This window comes from Prorops nasuta, unplaced genomic scaffold (assembly GCF_024137725.1).
Source record: "Prorops nasuta isolate Cenicafe-Biocafe unplaced genomic scaffold, Cenicafe_Pnas_1.2 PNAS00045, whole genome shotgun sequence".
Classification (NCBI taxonomy): Eukaryota; Metazoa; Arthropoda; class Insecta; order Hymenoptera; family Bethylidae; genus Prorops; species Prorops nasuta.
In genome coordinates this window covers 1,124,612-1,147,609 of record NW_027116842.1, presented here as the reverse complement: position 1 = coordinate 1,147,609, position 22,998 = coordinate 1,124,612, and the positions used below count along the sequence as shown (strand labels likewise).

At 31.2% G+C, this 22,998-nt stretch overlaps 1 protein-coding gene across 2 annotated transcripts in view; it reads left to right on the top strand.

Moving 5' to 3' along the window:
* The window catches only part of nsl1 (non-specific lethal 1), a 119,579-nt gene that overhangs the window by 37,165 nt on the left and 59,416 nt on the right, over positions 1-22,998 (top strand). For both annotated transcript variants that reach the window (XM_066744530.1, XM_066744531.1), the window contains exons 3-7: positions 1,008-1,510; positions 10,146-10,334; positions 12,202-12,430; positions 15,062-15,169; positions 16,834-16,909. In XM_066744530.1, the coding sequence (XP_066600627.1) occupies positions 1,008-1,510; positions 10,146-10,334; positions 12,202-12,430; positions 15,062-15,169; positions 16,834-16,909 (1,105 nt within the window). The remainder of the gene's footprint in view (positions 1-1,007; positions 1,511-10,145; positions 10,335-12,201; positions 12,431-15,061; positions 15,170-16,833; positions 16,910-22,998) is intronic.

Below are 22,998 nucleotides of genomic sequence, written 5' to 3'. Positions count from 1 at the left end.
AAAGGGTTAAGGCAAAACTATCGACTTTTTTTATAATTTTTTATCCTGTTTATAGAATTTGTTTATTTATAATTAAATTATTCTAGGAATCTTAAGTTTAACATAAATAAGCCGTCGTTATATCAAATTAATTACTTTTAATTTCGTAATTCTAACCTTAGGATCGTAAACAGTATACCAAAAAAGGCACTCATGTCAAATTTAATTAACGTACGTTGACTAAATTAAATCGGTCCCTGAAGGAGAACCAAGACCGACGAAAAATTTCAATCAAGAATTTCTTCTAAAATATTAGGAATATAAACTTTTCTAAGAATAGCAAATTCCTTTGTCTACCTGTGCCTTAGTCTCTAATACACCCAGCATTTTTAAATAAAAGCTATAAACAGTTTATTTGGCTCTTATTTACACATATTAGAAGATTTTTTTAATTTAATTTTATTTTCGTCGGTCTTGAATCTCCTTATATACTTGACCCATAAAAAATCAGAAACGCATAAGTGTAATATATTGAAATTTTTTACATAAACTTAAGAGTACGCCGTTGCTAATGAGTTTTTGTTGAACTCTTTGCACTTAGCTGGTACCTGACAGGAATCATTACGTTCCTTCTGAAAGGACAACCAAGTGCAAAGGCTTAATTTTGTAATATATTTTGGGATAATAATATTTGAATTATAATTAATGCATAGGAAATACAGATTTTTTGCAAAAATTTAACAATTAAAATTATTGGGGAATTTTTCGATTTTAACGTTGCTACAAGTGAGATAATTGTACAACAGGTTTCGAGGAAGTTTTTTTTTCAAAGTATAATACTTATTTTTATTAAAATTATACGAAAATACGAATTGACTAAAATCATGTCGCAGTATTAACGCGACTTTAAACAATTCCTGTTTTCGCAGTTCCAGTCGAAACTGCTGAGAATTGACTCAACCTTTAATATTTTATGATATTCAGATTAATTTTTAGTCAAACTATTATCTCTTTATTATATGTTCTAGATCAAAACGAGGGACGTGGAAATATGCACAAGAACGAGCATGTGTTGCATCGAAATGGACTTGGCTACAAGCACAGATATCTGATTTGGAGTATAAAATAAGACAACATAATGAATTGCAGCGTCACATCAGAGCCTCGAAAGGTCTAGTGGTATTGGACAATACAGAGGCACTAAATGGATTCAATGCTATTTTATCAGGTTGTGCAGGAAACTTTAGTTCTTCAGAATCCGAAGTATCTTGTAGTAGGACACGTCCTTTCGTCTGGAACTGCTACAAAAAAAGAAAGCTGATACAAATGAATCGCTTGCATGAAGTTTCTAAACAAGCAGTAAAGTGTACTACAATAAGATGTAATTGTGATTGTACTTTACCAGCATGTGCTTTATGCACGGACAAAATAAAAGCAGTGCAGTGGCCAGACTCATTTGACCAGTCTTCTATACAAGAACGTGTAGCGACGGTTGAGCCCGGATTTCATTCGGTTCTGTCGTTTCCTGATGGTATGTATTTATTGAAATGTTGTTAATAAGCGAATTAAAAAACCGAAGATAAGTTGAAAATATAAAATGGTTTAAAAATTGAGCTGTATTTCTTAATCGGAAATATTTCTCAAGCAGCTTAAATAAAAACTTTTTATTGAAACGCGATAGTATAGTTCCAGGACACACTGTTTGTGTCCAATTAATTTGAGATGTAGAAATAAAAAAAAGCATTTAACGGGCTCATTTATTTACTGGGAAATGGCCTTAAGCTGCTAACCTTTTGAGAGTAGACTGTCTTACATTCTTGATAAAGTGACTTCTCTTTAGTATTTTCCATTTTTCTAATCGATTTTGGTAGTTGAAGTATTCATTAATTATTTTTTGTATTCTATGACAGGGACCGGAGATATTGGCAATTTCACCTGCTTTTTATAGTTAATAATAGGTATTCTCTATTATTTCTAGTCAGTTTTCAAAACTGAAATCAAGCGATTCACTTATTTACCTACTTACGATACAAATAGATAGATAGATATCAGCTTTAATCGAATCTGAAATATATTTTGTATATTTGTCCGTCATAATGTGTATCCACCATTTCGACGTTTTGAGTTTTATGTTCAGATTTCAAATCAAAAATCCTCAAAATTTGTAGTTACCAATTTGCGTCTAATTTTGGACATCTTTTGTATTTCCGTTCGCCATATTGGATCCGTCAGTTTGATCTTGTGAATTATATGATCGATTTTATAAAAAAAAAACTCAAATAACTTTAGATGCTAGTTTTCGTCCAATTAGGGGCACAGTTAATATTTCCGTCTGCCATATTGATTTATGAATCTCAATGAGCGACCCCGCAAACTCCCATGCAGTAATTTTTAACGATCTTAAACGGCACTTACGTCGACCACGTCGCGAAAAACATTAGCTATTAACTTCAGTTTGACGATATTCTCGAAGATGTCGAGGATGAAAATTTATTTCATAATGTTTTTAACGTGACGAAGATCAAATTTACTAGAACGCTAGATTAAGTGAACCGTTTTTGATGTTCATGATTTCATGATGTCAATCGAACGCTTTTTTGATCCTTTCGCTGCGAACAAAGTGAATAGGTGTAACCGACTAACGGGTTGAATTTTTTCAGTAATATATCTATATTTATTAACCTAATCTGTAGAATTTTAAAATTGTTTTACACGTACGAGTATATTTGTATCCATATATATTTTTTGGTTTGCGACATGGATCCGTATCACCCGCACTACTTGAAGAATTGTGCAAAATTGGTGCATCACATATCCGTGAAATCCCGCAGCCAAAGGATTAAAACGTTTAAAAAATAACTTTAGTTAAATCATAAAAATGTATAGTCATTGAGATAATTGGATTTAAAAATAGAGACGATCAAACTTGCTGTATAATACAACCCACAAAAAACAGACTTCGCCTGTAAAAAAAAGACGGCAAGTACATAAATCATCCAGCGTAAAGAATATAGTGAAATAGTATTTACAATTAAAAAAATTAGTGAAATCCAAATGTTAGGCAAGTATATATTTTTATCATGACAAAAGTTGAAATTTTGAAAATAAATAGTAACAAAAAAGTTACTTGCCGAGCCCGTAATGTTCATACCTATGTCGCTATCTTACAATACAAGCGTTGCTTCTAATAACTTCAAAATGTGGCTATTTTATGCCATTGCGTACAACAGGCCCGGCAAGTAACCTTTTTGTGTTATTATTTATTTCCAAAATTTCAACTTTTGTCATGATAAAAATATATACTTGCCTAACATTTGGATTTCACTAATTTTTTTAATTGTAAATATTATTTCACTATATTCTTTACGCTGGATGATTTATGTATTTGCCGTCTTTTTTTACAGGCGGTCTGTTTTTTGTCGGATTTCATAACGTTTTTTAAGAATATAATAGTTAAAATACCTCTAAATCCTCCTTTTTCTTAGGTGTTACTCTCACTATCAACTTTGCATTATGGCTATCTCTCTGGTAAGCTTGTGCCATTAATATATTCATTTGATTAATATAAACTGTAAAATATATACCAGTTAATGCAATGGAAACCTCGGTTTTTTAGGTATACTGCTTTTAGTTTCCTAAATTTATACACCGTATGCTCTATTATATATGAAATATTGAAATCATGAATTCTTTTCATATTCACACATCTACATGATTTTATTATAATTTTCATTAACTATTTGATTTATATTTCTAATATTTTATGTCCAAAATGACCTGCAAGCCCTTCATTCTCAAGGATTTGCTTAGAAAGTCATTCCTTTTTCTACCATTTTCGTAACTGGTACTCACAATATCAACTTTGAATTATGGCTTCTTTTCAAACAAAGTAGTGACATTCATATTTTCCTCTCATTAATAAAAACTAGGGAATACACCAATTAATACTATAGAATCCTCTCCTCTTTTTTAGATGTACAGCTTTCAATTTCCTAAATAAATTTACTGTATGCCCCATTACATGTAGAATGTTGCAATCATGAATTCTTTTCATATTTACACAACTACATGATTGTATTATAATTTTCATCAACTGTGGTTTTTAAATCTAAAATCGAAAGCCTAAAATCACCTGTAAGCCCTTCGCATTCAAGGATTTTTTTATAAACAAACTCATTTTTCCATCATATTCTTAGCTGTTATTCTCAACATCAACATTGCATTATGGCACTTTCTCGAGCAGACTAGTGCCATTTATATTTTCTTTTGATTAATATAAACTAGAAAATACACCAATTAATGCAATGGAAGCCTTTTGTTTTAGGTATGTAGCTTCCAAATTCCCAAATTTATTCACTGTATGTTCTATCACATGGAAAATATTAAAATAATAACTCCTTTTCATTGTTTCATTTCTAGATGATGTTATCATTATATTTAATATTTAATTGACATATATTTCGAAGAGTTTATGCCCAAAATCACCTGCAAGTCTTTCACTATCAAGAATTGGCTTCCAAATTTTTTAATTCCTCCACCTTTTCCTTAAATTCAACTTTCAACATTAACTTAGCACTATGGCTCCTTCTATGGCAAACTGGTATCATTTCTGACTTCTTCTATTTAATATTACAGCTCAAGCCTGCACAATGACACAATAAACATGTTATTGTAATTAAATCTGAAATAGAATATCATTAAGTACCAAAAAATATATTTCATATTATAATATTCAATGTTATTCTTATAAAAAATTAAATTTGAATAATTTTTTTGGAGATAATAATAATTTTCTTCTATTCTAATTAGGGAAGTGTAGATAAATATTTGGTTTTAATACTTTTTTATATTATAATTGAATATTAAATAACGATTAGAAAATATTCATCTACTTTCCTTTAATCGTAGTAATAAGAAAGTTTTATTGTCTCCTGGAAAATTGTTCTTATATATGATAAAACCTATCGGAGAGTTAAATTCCACATCAATTTAAAGAAAAAAAGTTAAACATGCATTTTGTTAATGATTTCAATATCTGGAAGTATAGCATATGATTTTCAAATACCTTAACATTTTTTTTGCAATTTATATGTTCCTAATAATCACCAATGCACATAAATGTTGAAAGTATACTTCTCCTTGGCACAGTGTTGAAAATATGTAAGTATTAATCTTACTTTATCCAGACAGCTCTATCCTCAATAATGAAAATAGAAATGTTCTATTTTAACTTATCTGAAAAAGAAATTTCACAAAGTATACTAACATCCTGTATTGTAAAATATAATGTTATACTTATCTAATAATTGCCGATTCCTTATGTCATTATTATTCAAATTTATTTATCATTTTAAAAATTAAACACATTCACTGACATAACAATGAACAACCTCACTGTATTAAATATACATAACCTTACATTACAGTTGACAGTTTATAAGTCGTCGGATTAGTTATATCAATTACATCGATTTTATTTGATAGTTCATAACCATGGTTTTGTCGTTGAGTTTAATTTGTTGGCAGCACTGAGAAAAAATGACGTCACTTTCCTCTTAGCGGCTAACTTCAGCCCGAGACATACACTCTAGCTGGAAAGGAAGGAGAAGACGGAAAAGAATCTCAATTTTCAATATATATATAGCTAACAGAGTATGAAATCTCTGGATTGCGTGAACCGATTTTGATGTTCGTGGGCTCAAATGAAAGCTTGTTCAAACCCATTTTAAGGAGAGCTTTACTTAAATCATGACAATTGATCATTCATTGAAATAAATTGGTTTAAAAATTGAGACGGCCAAACTTGCTACACTCGGATCGTGTTTCAAAATTCACTGGCAGTACTGCGGAATATCCTTCTGTCTTCTTTCAATGCTTCATTCTTGACAAAGATATAACGATATCCGCAGTACTGGCAGTGAATTCTGGAACACGGCCTCGGTAGTGTCTCGACGGCAAGTACATATAAAAGTAGATAATGACATGTCTATACCGCCGAGCACTACTTTTGTACAGATAATTTAAAATTTTATTATCATTAATGCTTTTAGTACAATTTTTTCATTACTAATCTGCGCTGTTTGCTTGGTTTTTTTATTTGGACCATTTTTTCATTAATGTAATATTATTTTTTATCATAATTAAAAATACTTCACCGAAATTGTGATTCCAAGACTAAATTTAAATAGTATGTTTTTTTTATTTAATACGCAATTTTAAAAGATTTTTTGTAGATGAAGTTTTTTAATATTCATTTTATGCTTTTATAAAAAGATTGATGTAATTCTAGTATTTTTTGCTAGGTTGCTATTACTGCTGGCAATTGTGTGTACTTTTTGTCTTTTTTATACTTAAAACGCTATTCATGAGCTTACGGGGTCGTGGTCTATGAATTTTCTTAAAATTTAAAACAGCCGATCTAAAAAGGCGCGAGCCAAACATTAAAAATCATTTAAATTTAATGACTATTTATTACGGAAGTTTTTATAAGGACGGTATTTACGGATTCGAACTGAAAATTGCATAATTCCAATCTAATATCCTGTAGAATTATTAAAGTACCTTCATACATTTTTTCCAGTATAAAATAATTGTAGGCAAAAGATTTACAAACATTCAAGAAAGAAATGATCTTTCAAATCCGATATACACTGTTTGAAATGGTTTGAAAGTGTGAACTTAACGAATCCCACAAGCACATCTGAGATTAAACTTCCAGACAAGATTAGGACGTTATTGAAAACCGATTTTTAACTCAATATAATACTTTATTTACGTCGCAAACTACTTTTATGTTGAAATAGTCACAGTTTAAAGGAACCAAAAAAGTATTTTAAAAACAAATCATTTTTGCCTTTCAGTAATATGACAATCTGCTAGGAAAAATGCATTTCGCGACATGACTGAAATATTGTATTGAATTTAAAGTCGGTTATTAATAACGTTGTGTCGTTGAGACGCGTTTTCGGATTTTCCACTCTTAAATGTCGGTATGAGGGGGGCATCCCGTTGACGATAAATCTCTCAAGTAGTACACAGTACAGTCATAGTAAAACAAGTAACAACGATATGGCGTCAGTTGGCAACCTGTTTTAAGTGTATTATACCTAATCACTGAAGCCGCAAACTAATCTTTGTTATAAAGACGTTAGATTTTCCAAAAAGCGGAAAAAGAATAAATTTATTTAAACAATTGTTTTAATGATTGTAACGTGTAAAACAAATTCAAAAAACGGACATCTTTGTGACAAGGGGCCAATCATAAGGGGTTTAACGAGCTGAGGAGGATTGCGATTTGCCGGAAAATAGCTTGGTATCGTTGTTCAGTATTTTTGTGGTGGAAAAAAACAGAACTTGGTTCAGAGACGTTAAAGAAGAAAGTTATAAGGGATTGATCTCGAAATATGGCGTGCTTTGTCGTATGTGGAAACCTTCCCCTAATCCTAATTCAAAGTGCAGCTACGCAATCATACCGAAAAGATGTTAAAAATTTATAATCGGTGCTTCCCTCCTCGCCGATATAATGACATTGTTCAGACTACAATCACACTTCCCTGTACTCCAGAGTAAATTTTAGTTTTACGAGTACGTGATATTTCAAGTCCCGGACGTACGGCAGAAATATAAACGTTGAAACATGCGTTTCTTTAGAGAGATTTATGAATCTGATCTTAATTGAAGCCTTAATTTTCTTATGCAGATTATCGTAAAGAGCGTAGATTTTTGCTAAACCATTTGGTTTGCAGCTATGAACGTTTAAAGTTGAACGCTATAAAAGAATCCCTCTTGCGCATCTTCAACTTGCAATACGTACAACTAAGAAGCTATAAGCTTTAAGTGAACTTTGAACTCTTTACGAGAATTTGCAAAAAAAAAGCCTCAATTATAAGAAATGTTATTAAATACTATCTAGAAATAGGCTTGTTTCATTGTACCCTGTTTCTATCATACTTTCAAGCGTGTTCAGGCATCACGAACTCAAGTGCTCTACAATTTATTTTAGGAAAAGTATAAATTACATATTTTCGATTCAGACGTATTATTGGAATCAGTAAAAAAATAAGCAGATGATCTTATAATTATTTCTGATTTTCGGACGCTTCTTAGAACTGTAATGTGATTAGTATAATAGAGAATTTTACAAAATGTAACGGATCATATAGTTACGGAACAAGAGCTACGTGTGATTGTTTTCATTTATGGCTTATCCTGTAACTCAACGATCAGAGTGAAATGGAATCTAGCATGCTGGACTACGCTTCGCAAAGTTATTATGGTGGAGAGAAGAGTGAGAAAAAGTGACTAAAAACTCGGAGAGTAGATGTTCGTGGTTTTCGGGTTATACCGATAATCGGAAGATATCGAAAATTATGAAGCTATTGTGACAGCATCTCATACTCTTATAGTTTCTAATCGTACCGCTCGTTTCGCAACTAAACTTTTTCTTCTCTCAAGATAAGTTGCAGAATGTGGGCCAGTACGTAGTGCTTGAGAGTATTTTTGCAAAGCAAAATTGGTGAAGAATAAGACATAGGCATGTCTGGTGAAAACGTATTACCGACTAACGGGCATATTTTTAATTATTATTAATAATTTTTTCGGCATTTTGTCTTACTGGATTTTGTCCCTTTTCGGGAATTAGTCTCTTTCGGGATTTTATCTTTCGAGATTTCGCCTTTAGGGGTTTTGTCTTTCGGGATTTTGTCGGCAAACCAGTCAAGTGCAAACGTTCATGATTAAGTAACTATATGCTTTGGTCAAAACATTTAACCTTTTAACAACAATTTATTGGGAATAATGATTTAATTATAAGCAAATTATTTTGTTTATCTTGACAATTGCGTGTGTTTCATCGTCCAGTGTTTCTGCCGTACACATTCGTCATTTTAAACATCGTGTAGTAGTTGATTTTATAATTTATTTTAACAAAAGGAAAAATTCGATTCCAGTTTAAGTAATCCCATATCGACAATAAGGAACGCTCCAAATGTGGATTTTTAAAATTTGTTTGGCATTACTGTGTATCTGCATTTATACGAATAACGTATGGGTAGAAATAAAGCGTCTACAGTACGACGTACCTCGATACTTCTCTATTATTTTCTTTTTCTACCGACTCTTTACGAACTTTTCGTTGCCTTCTACTTTGGAAGCGCGAGACAAAGATTAGGCGCTATTTCTCTTCTGATTTCCGTTTTCTTAGGCCTGTTCGACCCGTTAAGACTGATACCTTATCGCAAAGACGCCCTTTTTCAAATTGGTTTTACATTTTAATATTGTTAAACCAATTCCTTAAACTGGCATTTCTTTTCTTATTTACAAAATTTGGCAGCATCATTACGACAAAGGTCTGTTCGCGGTATCAAGGAAAAGATCAAATGAAATTGAAAACATCCATCAAATAGCACTGTACCATTGTCCTGCATTTTGCTTTCTAATGTCGACATCGGGAATCCACAGTGCTGATATACAGTATTTCAGGAAACTTGTTGAGCGCGGTTAAAGTTAGTTATTATAAAATTTCAAAATGTAAAATATTAAATAAAAACACTCTGACTATGCTGAGAGAGAGAAAGAGAAAGAGATATGAAGATTGCCTCTATACGGGTTTTTTTTATCGGAATCCATCATACTAACATTACGGATCAAAAGGCATGTCAACTTTGTGGTTTTATTTACGACCGACTTCAAATTCACTATAGTATTCCATTGACGCCACGAATTAATATTTTTAGTAGAATAGTCAGGTTTTCGATAAATCAAAAAACAAACATTGTAAAAATAATAATTTTTCTTTTCTTCTTCAAAAATTTGACCGTTTTACTAGAAATAGCAGTTCTCGACAGTTTGCGGATATAATAAGTCTCAAAACAGGTGTTAAAAAATGCCGTATCGTTCTTACACGTTTTCGAATTTCCTTCTATAATATCGGCATCAAGGATCTGATGCGTTAATAATCTTTTAAGATTAAACAGTTGAAATATTTCTCGACATTTCGTCTATTTTAGATATTATTTACCCATCTTGTTGCAGGTGGTATAACTTTTAACTGTACTTGTATAAAATAACAGTTAAGCAGTTTATTGTTTTATAGGCTTTGAACTTTAAAGTTTATACATATATTACTTGAAAATTAAACATTTACTTAGAATAATTTTGATTTTCAGATATATCACATGGAATTCATCTCGAAGCAATTATGAAATCTGTGGAATGGCAACAGAAAATAATAAAAGGGAGTAGCCGTGTTCCTCGTATAAAGCAAAAAGAGGACAGTGACCGTAGCGGTAAACTCTGTGGCCATAGAGTAAAATATACAACACATTTAAAGAAATCGTCAGCTCTTCTTACTGCCCGTAAGTAATTATGTTGTATAATATTTTTATACAATTTGAAAGTTTTTCACGTCAATTTAAATATGGATTTCTGTACGAGAACTTGACACATACAATTTACGACAAATGTTATATGCTTACATAAAGGCCAAGGTTCTTAAGACAACCCGGGGAAAAGCGTAAGATGATGTTTATCTTCGTAAAAATAATCTACGAAAAATATAATTTTAATCCTATTGAGAGATATGGTACCAGAGCCAGGACCATTAACGGGATCCCTCAAAAGTCTTCTAAATTGAAATTTCCGGGCAATATTGCAGCGTTATTTGAAGATCGATTCTCAACTCTTTATACTGTTTTAGTTAATCGTGAACTGCTTTTTCTGTTAAGTGAGACACGTAGAAAAAATTAACCGAAAGAAACAATTTCAATAAAATATTTTATTTAGTAAAAATCTTACTAAATTACTAGATAAAGCAGAGTCCCTAACGTCACTGAAACAGTATATATTAAGTTGAAAATCGGTCTTGAAATAACGCACTAATATTGTCTGGAAATTTCGATATAACTAATACTTGTCTCTTAGTGTGCGCGTGGTCCTTTGTCGCTAAAGCCCCCAACATTTTGAATGTCGATTGTTTCTTGCATCACTGATAGCAGGAATTTGTAAACAGTGAAGCCAGTCTAGGTCTAAACGGACCCTCCAATCTGACCTCCTAGCTCATATTAATGTGTGGGTTTGGACGCTAAGTGGGGGGACTGTTTAGATTCAGACTGTGGTTTCACTACTTTTAAATCCTTATTTTAGCCTCCCTATCAGTAGCTAATTAACGCATATGCAGAAGTTCTAAACGAGTTGAATATTTTCATCTGGATATATTCGATTACACTTTGTGGAGACTCTAAGTCTTCAATTTTGAATATCAAGGTGAAATAGGGAAGGGTCTCTGTGCAGCTCTTTTTCTTTACAGATATTGGCCGTGTTCCGTTATGGCCTGCGAGTACTGAAAATCTATATTTAATGCCATACAAACTGTATATTTTCAGCATTCACAGTCAGTAACGGAATTTAGCCATTATCATAACATTTTAAAAATTACGTTTATAGAAATTATAAAATAGCACTATTATATAAATTTAATATTTCGTTTTAAGTTTACCAATCTTGCAATACCTGTAATATTACCGACAGTTACCCACAATTAATAATGATAAACGGTAGGAATTAGCTAATTGTATTGTTGGTAATCGTCGATAATATTACATGTATTGAAGTCTCGAGTACTACTGATCTGAACATAACTGATTTCGGGACAAAATCATTTTGGCTCGTAATCTCCCTTTGTCAAAAATCATTTAGGTATTAAAATTACCCTTGTGTCATAAGCTATGCAACTGTATGGAGTATCCACTATAATCTGTCAGTGTATCTAACGTAAAATAAGATTTTTATATCGGTAAAACAGTTTACAATTTGATTTCGTAGGTTTACATATTTTAATCAAGGAAATCTTCCATATTTATAGGTTTATTTGATTGTTCTTGGTCTTAAATCACTCGTTGAAGTCTACTTTAGTGCAACAGTGTTTTTTTTTTTGTGCAAAATTAATGTCAGGAAAGAAATACAATTGGTTATAATTTTGGTTTATAATTTCTTTTTATTTAAAAAGTCGGTCCGTATTAGATTATAGCAAAGTAAAACGGATATAATTGTTCCCCTTAAAAAAGTAAATTTTCCTAATATTTTCACAAATTTTCTTGATTTAAATTTTTCTTTGGTTCTCGGTCCTCTTAAGGGTTTTTAAATTGTATGCATATTTCGATAATAGCCAGAATAGGTTTAGTCCAGCTAATAAGATTTTTCTACTTATTTATATTTTTTTTTTAGGGATCAAAAGAAAAATGTTGAAAGGTAAAAGGAATCGGCTTACACACGAAAGGAATATACAGATATTTAATAAAAAAAAAGTACCAAAATTAGCACCTGAAGATGAGGAGGAGATTAGTGCGCTTTCAAGTTCTAGCAAATATTCATCACCTGTGCCTTCTCCTTTACAACATCCAGTAGCAACGGCAGAAAAAACTAGTTTCAAAGACAAGGGTTCAAATTTTCATGGGTAAATATATTTTTTTTTATAAATCATTTTTTTATCAATGAATTTTCGATCATTGATTTCTAGACGTTATCAGGATAAACAATAATATAGGAGTAAAAAAAGAAAACCATTATATACACTTGTGATAAGCATATTAGAAAATGAGCCTGTAAATTCAAGTTGCTATTTGATTTTTTGCCAAAATGCGTTTTGCTTTGTATAAACCTAATGGCCTTTTTGTACTCCTGATTTTCGATTATCTTGATTATTTATGTTTTAATTTATTTGCGCATGGTAGCAATAGTAATGCTTATTTTTTATTTTAAAGTGTATACCTATAGTGTCTCGATCTACCCGTACCACCAAAGTATCTAGGAGTCAGAATGGGAGAAAACAATGTTTCAGGTGGAAGGTGTAAGGCTCAAATTAGTCTATCGAACAGTCGAATCAATTTGACTTTGATACTTCATTTAAAGATCACCTTAAATTTTTTAAAGGATCCTCTTACTTTTTGTTACATATTATTGGAGCTTCTCTTAAGAGTTTTCTAAAACACTCTGCAAAATCTCATTTTCTTTCAAACCTGCCTAAATTATAATGCCTTAGCAGTTGCGATACAGCCTGCATTAACAAAAAGCCCAGAAAATGTAGGGTACTGGGCATATTTGGTGTTCCTTCCAAGCGCAGGGGAACCATTGTCTCCCATAAGTACCCTGTGGGAAACATGGGTACTTTTGCATGCAGAAGGGACATCATCTATGCCAGTCATTGTACCGCATAGAAGTTGCACGATCTTATTTTACGTCCATTGTACGTGCTTGCATACAAACGCATCGAAGTCAATGCTATGCGTGACTAACCGGTGGTGAATGAAGTGGGGATGGCTCATTGATGTACTGCTGCACGCGTGTGCGTGTCAGCTCAGATAAATTGTGGGGAGAGAAAATATCCATCAGTTACTACCTCTCCCTCTCTCTTCGTGTAGTAGTACATCCTGAGTGGTTTGCTGATGCAGACAGCATCATAAGATTTAAAGTCTATAACTTAAGCAATTACGAATGAGTATAAGAATTTACATATTGTTTTGCAAAGCACTTCAAATAAGCTACACGGTAATGCAAACAACTGGGTGGTCTATTTAATAAATTTGAATCAACTTTTATATGCCATTTCATTTTGAAATTGATTCATCTGCTATGCGGTCAATTTTGAACCTTACATCTTCCGTCCGAACAATTTTTTTTTCTCCCGTCCTCTGGTTTTAGGATGCTTGGGTGAAGCACGAATGGTTAATGACACCTCTTATACAGGGTCTGTTAGTTAAAACGCCTCAGAACATAAATACAAGAAGACATGTATCTCCATAGCTATTAAAGATATGAAAATTTTTAATGAAATCTTTCTGAATGCAAATAGTAAGACATTTCAAAAATATTGTTTAAAACATATGATATCTTTAATAGTTGCGAAGATATGCGTCTTGTATTTATGCCCTGGGGTGTTTTAATTGAAGAACCCTGTTTACATGTACATTTTAATACATAAATAAACTTGATAATTAGCTATTAACTGTGACGTCTTTCGCGTCACAGCCTAAGTTGCAAATTGCTAGGGCGGTTACTGTTCAGTCAACTTTGACTTATTTATATGCACCTAACAACTATGATTTATAATGGGGATATAAAGACTAGGCGGGAAACGCAAATGAACGCGGAATGGAAGGCAAGATTTATTAAATTAATCATTTCAGTACTAAATCGTGTTAAATAAACATACAATATTTATTAATAGCATCTCGTGAAAGCAAATATTAAATATTTTGTATAAAATTAATCTAGCTCAAAATGAACTCTTTATGAGGAAAGGTCTGGGTTTAATTTGGTGAGCGTATCGCAGTGTTGGGCGCCATACAACTAATGTCCAAGCTGCTAATTTGACTACCCGCAGCAGAGCGGCCGGATTCTGTCTTAGGGCGTAGTTATTATAGCTGTTATAAAATTCCTAATATAAAAGAAAAAAAAGAAAAGAACAAAAAGAACTCTCCTTAGGAGACTTTTCTCCTATTACGTAACGAGAAGGGGTTAGGAGGAGAGGTGATTAAAAAAAATTAATAAATATCATAAGCATTTAAAATACGCTTTACAAGAGTAATTATTGATGTTTTCTTTTAAGCTGTTTTCAAATAAATTTTTTAATTTGTATTGATAATTTAGTTAAATAGTTTTTTTTTAAGTGGTATATTAATTTAAATTTTTTCATATTTATCAAAATATGATTTCCATTCAATTTTCTTTTTACAACTATTTGTCACCAACATATAGCCAGGAAGCTGTTGCTAACTTTTCAGTATCATCTCATATTTTTATGCATTGAAATTTATCATTGCTAATAACTCAGTATCTACCGCAGAAGTTATAAATATACTTAAATGGTACTAGGTGTATAACAGTCTAGGGTAACCTCTCTATATGAATTCTGATAAATTTTAAATTCTTGTATATTTAATATATGTCTCAACTTACCAACATATCGCTTTATGATAAACGTAAAACTTTTTATATGAAATAATTATGGTATTTATTTCGTATTACGTTATTTATTTAATATAATATTTAGAATTTTAAGTATAAAAATTATTTTTTTAAATTCTAGGCGTTTAAGGCAAAACTCGTACGACATTGATAACATAGTCATCCCATACAGTGTCGCTGCTTCGACTAGGCTTGAGAAATTACAATATAAGGAAATTTTAACGCCGAAGTAAGTACACTTTTTTTTAAATAAAACCTACGTTTAACACCATTCGCTTAAAAATTTTAAAAATGTGTTAATTTAGATGAAAACAAAATTCTGAGTTCAACTCAAAGCCAAACACTTTTTAATTTATTAAATATGATATTTCAAACCATAATACGTTTAAATGAATCACTATTTGATTTAATAATTTATAATTTATAAGTCTCAAATGTTTTTAAAATAAAATTTAACAAATTTTTAAGTATTTGTGAAAATTTATAAAATTTACATGAAAAATGTATAATTTTTTAAAGTTTCTATAAGTCTAATTTTCGTAAACTCTAAATGATGAGTACTTAAGTAGATAAAAGGCTATTATTAATAACTTATAATTATTAAAATATTCTATGCGTAGAATACCTTGAAGAATAGGGAGTGAGTAATAAAAAGTCTACATTTTTAATTCTGACGCCTTCCAGTATACGAGATCTTGTATTGATCTAACCATACAATGTACAAATTTTGGTGGCTTAATAGCTAATAATCGTTGGTTAACACTATCTTTTTACATGACATAGCGAGAATGGCTCAGTACGATACTTTGTATCAAAAAGAAAGGAAACTATCTTTTTTACAACTCCTCCTTCAATGGCGTGCATTCTGTCAATTGCCATTCCTGCTATATAATCTGGCATAAGGATTGAGAGAGCAGAAGGTCCTTTTATACTCATTACTGGATTCTTCTCGTCAGCGACTTTGGCCCATTCTGTACAATTTTTTAAGTTTCTTATACTTAAATTTTTCAGAAAAGGATAAACATGAGCAGAGCCCTTAAATGTTTTAATATTTTCTCCTAATAAAACATGCTGGACAACCGTATACACCATTAAATTGCATAAGATTTAAAAATTTCCTTTTAGCAGATGTATCTGCTGTTCCAAACAAAAGAATACCTTTAATAATGATTTGTATATTTTCATGTGTTAAAACCTTAAAACCTGCAGCAATTTTTGATCATTCATCTTTGAATTGGGGCATTAATAAATTAGGATTAGGTTTTTTCTCACCAAACCACAAGCCCATTAATAACGTGTTTTGTTTCAATTTTCGCATTTTAAAGAGCAGTTCATTAATGGTTAAATAAAATGGCCCCTGGCCGCAGCGTTGCCAACTCCGCCATTTTTATTATACTACGCTGTACAGTGATGTCAGTGATGGCAGAATCAAGCTTTTAGCAACAAAAATAAAGTTAACCGCTAGCCAGCAGCAGTATAGAAAATTTGAAGGGAAGGGGTATATATTCCTTCTCTTCAAATTTTCTATACTGCTGCTGGCTAGCGGTTAACTTTATTTTTGTTGCTAAAAGCTTGATTCTGCCATCACTGTACAGCGTAGTATAATCAAAATGGCGGAGTTGGCAATGCTGCCCCTGGGACTCAAAAAGTTAAATATAGGTCCGGTAGTCATAGGCAATTGTAAAATCTGTAGGTGTGTTCGCGTTTTACTTACACTTTCAGTATTTCTATCTTCATTCGATATATAATATTACATCATAAAAAGTGCACAAAGTATATAAGTTGTAGCAACTTTCCGTTGAAATGATCTAACCTAATCATTTCAAAATTTAAGATCCGTTTATCCACTTAACATATAACAATCAAGTAAATGCATCATTCTTTTTGTTAAAGATGGCGAGTTTGTGAAGAACCTTCGAGACTTGATTTGAAAAATGGAGCTGTACATAATCTTGATGCAGACAGTGATGTAAGTATTCAATTTAGACTAAAGATTTCTGACTTATTAATAAGGTTTAAATATTACATACACATGTCGAAAATTAATATTTTTAAACTTCTAGTTTCTATAAAACATCCCAAAAAATAAAGCTAATTGTTATTTCATATGATTTCCCGATTTGTGTTTAATTGGAAGATTTCAGCTATTAATTGGGAAAATTTCATAATTATTACTATTTTGTACAACCCAACACTGTATAAGATAGTTAATTGTGTTTTTTTAAATTAAATTTTCTGTCTGCGTTACAAGATTAATGAAGACACACTGCAAGCACTGAAATTTATTAAGATTTGTATTATTATTCGATGTGTAGTTGCTCACATACATTTTCGACTAAAATTGATCACTACATACATATTTATCAATATTATATTCTTATACTCTGCGTCTAGTGTTAAAACCTTTACGTGAAAAATGTCAAAAACCGAGCCCTGCAAAAAAAATTTTCAGATAATTTATTTTTCTTAAAAGGATGTAGTAAGTAATTATGTTACTGATTTGGACCTAAGAGGTAATCTGAAGTTTATGCGAATAGCTTTGTTTTGTGTGATGTGAACTGATACTAAAATAAATAAAAATTACCAGCTTTGAAAGACAGTATACAAAATGATGTTATAGTACACTGTTCGTTCTTTCAAAGGTAGTCATTTTTATTTATTAATCTCATACCATTGCAAAGCTATACTATATTTGCAGCCTTAAACTATCAACTTTTTCCCTATACAAAAATAAAAATGTAATTTTTACTAGCAAATTTGTAAATATTAATTGGCATTAGTATCTACACTATGTTATTAATTTTTTGGCTGTACATATCATTATTTATAATACATTAAATATTCTGACATTATGAGAAGCTTTAATATATCATGAGCATATGGTTTCATTGATAACAAATAAGTAAAGAATACATATTTACTTTATATTTCATTCTTTCGACTTTGTTTCCTTTTTTATTAAATTTTCTGATTCCAAGGCTCTAGTAGAATTAACGCTACCTTCTATTCCTGTATATCCCGTCCAATGAAAGCAGCCTGCAATATATATAAGAAAACAAAGAATAAGTGTCCTTTAATTAGACAATTTATACACACATCAATAATAAAATTAAACTACTTATTTGATTCTCAATTCCATATATAACAACTTGATCTCATCAAAGTATTTCTATTTTCCATTAATGCTATTTTCAACGAATGCTATTTTCAATTTCGGTCGCGTAAAATACAGACGGTACCGATATGTCGTTTCGACTACTTTTGCCATTCAATTTATCCGATCCGAAGTTAGCGTTTTTATGCAAAAATAACTTTTTGCTAACTGAATACCCACCTATGAAATACATTTTGAGAACTTAATCATAATTTTGTATATGCCACCATATGCTATATAATATCGGCCATGGGGAATACTATCAGCACCAATGGCTTCAATAGTTGAACAACAAACCAATAGAGTTCCAGGATCTCTTACTAGTATTAATTTCTTGTTTTTTTTTTATCAACAAAAAATTAGATTAGAAAGCTGATATTGTTCGAAGATAGAAATTACTTGGAGAGAAAGCATTAGGAATACTCCTCAGGTATGACAGCGTATAGCTTTCCATCTAGATATCTTATGCTCTATAAATCTTCCAATAATCACGCGCCTCTGCCCCCAATATGCACTTTTAGACTTCTTTTATATTTGGAGCGAGTTGAATGAGACAATCTTTAAGAGTAGTTAACGTTCAAACTAACATGTTGCTATCACAAAATGTTTCCAATAAAATTTGTTTGACTTCGAAGGGACATCAGACGATTCCAACTAATTTGACCTTCAAATAACCTTTGAAGATTATATAAAGGATACCTTGAATTTCTTTATGTAGATTAATCTATATATAGCACATATGCTTGTGCCTGACCTTGAAAGCTTGTAAAGACCCTTTTTGTATCATTACATCCGGCCCTTTATGAAATATTTCTATTTAAAATTGCACATATAGGAATGGCTTCGGACTAAGTAGTGACCGTGACTGTTGTGCTTATACACAAACATAATCGCTCACACACTTAAAATTTCAAGACTTAAAGTCTAATGAGCAGCCAAATAAATTGGTAAATTGATGTACTGTATTGGAAAGTTTTTGGAATATACTACAGGGGTATACAATTACACGTAGACTATTTTATTTAAAATACTAAAAGTGATGTTCAAATGACCTTCAAAACCATAAAGAATTAATGAGAAGGTAATATTTGATAGTCCTTTAAACCTACTACAGCTTATTCCTTTAAAAAAGTGTTTTAAAAATTGGTTCTCAAAATATTTAAGTGATTCAATGCCTTTTACACATCCCTTATAATAAGCAATTTATATTATTTATGGTGTTGTATATTTCCGGCACTATAACCTTAAAAATATTAATTTTCGACAGAATTTAAGTTTGCATTTCGTTCAAGTACATAGATTAATCATTAAAAATGCTTAGAAATCTACACATCTGTTTGTTATGTCTATGAGAAACACTCTAGAATTTATATTATTGTAGTTGTTACTACATCTCAGAATTTTTCACCATTAGGGTACGAAGCATTTTTCATTCAAAATTGATCTTTTATTTTACAAAATATTAGCTTATACATATTTACATGGTTGTGTTCGGATAAAACAAATCAGATCCTCAACATAAAATGCTGTCTCTTTTAGTTATGAAGATAAACAGCATTTCATGTCCATGGTCTGATTCGTTTTACCTGAACAACCCTTTATAGGGCAACTTTGTGTTGAACCGTTTGGTTTGTGCGTGGCTATTATAAGGTCCGAATATATCCTATAAAGGTTACTAACCCGAGCGTTTGAAAGTTGAAATAAACGTCCTAGTGATGGTTTGGAATATATCTAATATAACAATTTTAATGTAATCGTAAAATGGAACCTTGAAAAAACTGAAAATAAATATGTAAATGAATGATCAATTAATTTGAATCTTTTTTCCAAGTAGCACGTAAATTTGGCATATACGTATTTCGTGCGTTAAACAAAATACTTCTTAAAAATTTATGTTTTGGATTATATTGTAATTCTTATGATCTGGTGATGCAAAACTGCAATTTTATTATATTTGACATTTAAACTCTGCCGAGTTTCCTGCTTGGCACAAGAAGCGCGTGACTTAGAAAACTACAAATTTTGCAATTTTCTTGTTGTGATTTTTACGTATACCTCAACATCTCAGCTTTTATAAAAAAAATAATTGTATCATCAGTCAGTAACTTCTGTTACTCGTAGATATTAAATTTGATAAGAAATGTAGGTGATTTTTAACTATTTTCCCACCACAGCGAAAACGCCATGTAGAATTTCAAATAATCGACGATTGATTCATAATTACCGATTCTATAATCATGTATAAGGATGAAGTTAGCCTAAACTTTTAGCCTACAGTTACGGGTGCTAATTGAGAAACACTGCGAAAGCTTTACTTTTGTGAAGACTACTTTTTTTTCGTAATTTTGGTAAACCAGATGCTTAAGATATTTGCAAAACAACAGACTCATTTGATTTGCATTAAGGGGGGAGACTCATGTAAAACGCTAATATTTGAAGAGGTTATTGTAAATGAATGATTCCAGTTATCATTTTCTAGTAAAGCTTATGATTATATTAACATTGCAAAGAAAAAGGATCAACTTCGTTTAAAAAAAAAAAAAAAAAAAAAAATGGCTTCGCAATAGCTGGTCAAACTTGACTCTTTCGATTTGCGCCGTGGAACGTCCACGTCCTTGTAATTGACGAAACTTAAAAAAAAATATTCTTTAATGTATACTCTCCTGCTTAGCATGAACCTCAAATTAGCAAGAAATACAAAAAATAAATATTTTAAGACGTTTGGTAAAAATAAAGCTCTTTTTTCTTAATAATGGGTTAAAATATTTGTTCATAATTATTTTTTAACAAATTTTTAGGTTCATGCTGAGGCTAATCAATTGATAAATATCTGTGCCAAACTTGAACGAAATCGATCAATTAGTTTTTGAGTTACATTCTACAGCGCGGAAAATTTTACGTTTTCAGAAAAACGCGTTTAAAGTTTTCGAACTGAAAAGTTCTTAAACGTATTCTTGAGCTGAGCGCTTTTTCAACCGCATAGCTTTGATGTCTCTAAAATGACCTTTATAATATTTTTTAGAGGCTCAGACTTTGGGAATACATTCTTTACATATTAAATCAAATTTTTAAGCCATTAAAAAAAACGCAAAAAAAATTTTTTTATGTGTCTCCCCCCTTAAAAAGATGTTAAAGTTCGTAACTCTTTTCAAAAACAATCAATGGAGATTTCCACCAATAATTCTCATTCATAATTACACGCGTAACAGGAAAGTTAAAAACATTTTTTTAATCATACTAACTCGTACGTTATTAAATGCTAAATACAACAGTATGATATTCGCGAGGGATCGCGCAATCCCCTTAATGTCTTTTTTTAGCAAAAAAAAAGTGGAATTTTTCCAGAAAACTCAAGTTCTCAAACAGTCGGCTGAGTTTTTATAATAACAAGAAATATTTTTTATAAAGGTTTATTAAAAAGCAATTAGAATTAACGGTGTCGCGATTTTTGTAATAAATAGAGATCGGTTTAATAGCGATATTCAACAGTAAAACCATTAAATATTCTATTTGATTATTGCTGTTGAAAATTTCTAAGGAAAATACCATTGAAGGGAGAAAACAATAATGAGATATTTGAATTACTCGCATCGTGGCGTATGAATGTAGAAAGAAACATGTCATTAAGTTTCTTGAAAGCATAGATATTGGAACTTTATCAGATCGTTCAATTTTGAAAACACCCCGTCTGATTTTCAAACGTTCGTGTCACATCCTCCACCAGGCAACCTACGGAGAATCGACGTATTCTTCGGTAGAGGACATACTTTTTGGTAAATATCTTCAATGAGAAGAGTTCATTGGAAGCTAATGGCAACTTAGACGTAAAAGTAACTGAGATTCATAATGGAAATCATAGTGGAAAATCGATTTTCCATTAATATCATCGTAGTAATCGTGCTGAGACTTTAGGCTTCCATTTTTTCGAAATTACAAGTTCAATTGCAGTGTCGTTAGTCTTGAAAACTGTGCATTTAAAAAATCTATTCGTAGGTACTCTTTCCGATTGATAAAAAGTCAATTCTTTTCGGAGATGTAGGATTGATTAACTAACAAGACAGAAATGCAAGTTTTTGTAAATAAAATCACTGGGGCTTTTTTAACAAATTTTCTTAGTCTTTAACAAGTTCTATCGAATGTTTAAGATTTATAGAACAAAATTCAAGACCAAATTGAAAACAGCCAAACAAAAATTTTTCAATTTGCAATATTGATCTGTTCTTGATTACAAGATTAATTAACAATTACAATGTGTCAAGGTTATTTGCTTGTTAGTAATCAACTTCACTACAGTGGTTAATAATAAATTGAAGAACTTCTGTAAAATATTGCAAGACGATCGTATACCAGGAAGCGTCTGAAGTCTTCATTGAAAAAAGTAGTTCATTTTTCACTTTTTTTTCTTGTGCCAATTACTACTACGTCTTCGCTATTGAAACGTAAAAAGAACGTGAGGACTGCCGCATAGAAAATATCATTAGGAACAATAAATTAATTCTTAATCACATTTCATCCTTCGACTTACTTTTTCCGAGTTAGAGATCAAAGATTGGTGAAAAACAGTACATTTTTCACTCATTCTGTCACATTTGTATTTTTCATCTACAAAACTCCTGTCGCTCAATATTTGGAAACTTCTTAGTCATTCCTGGGCATATCCTGGAGAGGATAAAAAATTTGGTAGACCTATACCTTTTATATCGCGAATAATCCTGTTTTTTGCCTTATTTGATTGGACTACGAAAGATTAGGTAAAAGCTTTACTCGAGCAATTTTTAGTTATTTAAATTCGCGAGAGATAACATATGTGACGTTATTTCCATATATGTGGGAGTCCACTTACACTACGGTTTTTTCGTCATCTTTTCCCATCTTTACTTTCGGTATCGAGGGCGCCAATTGAT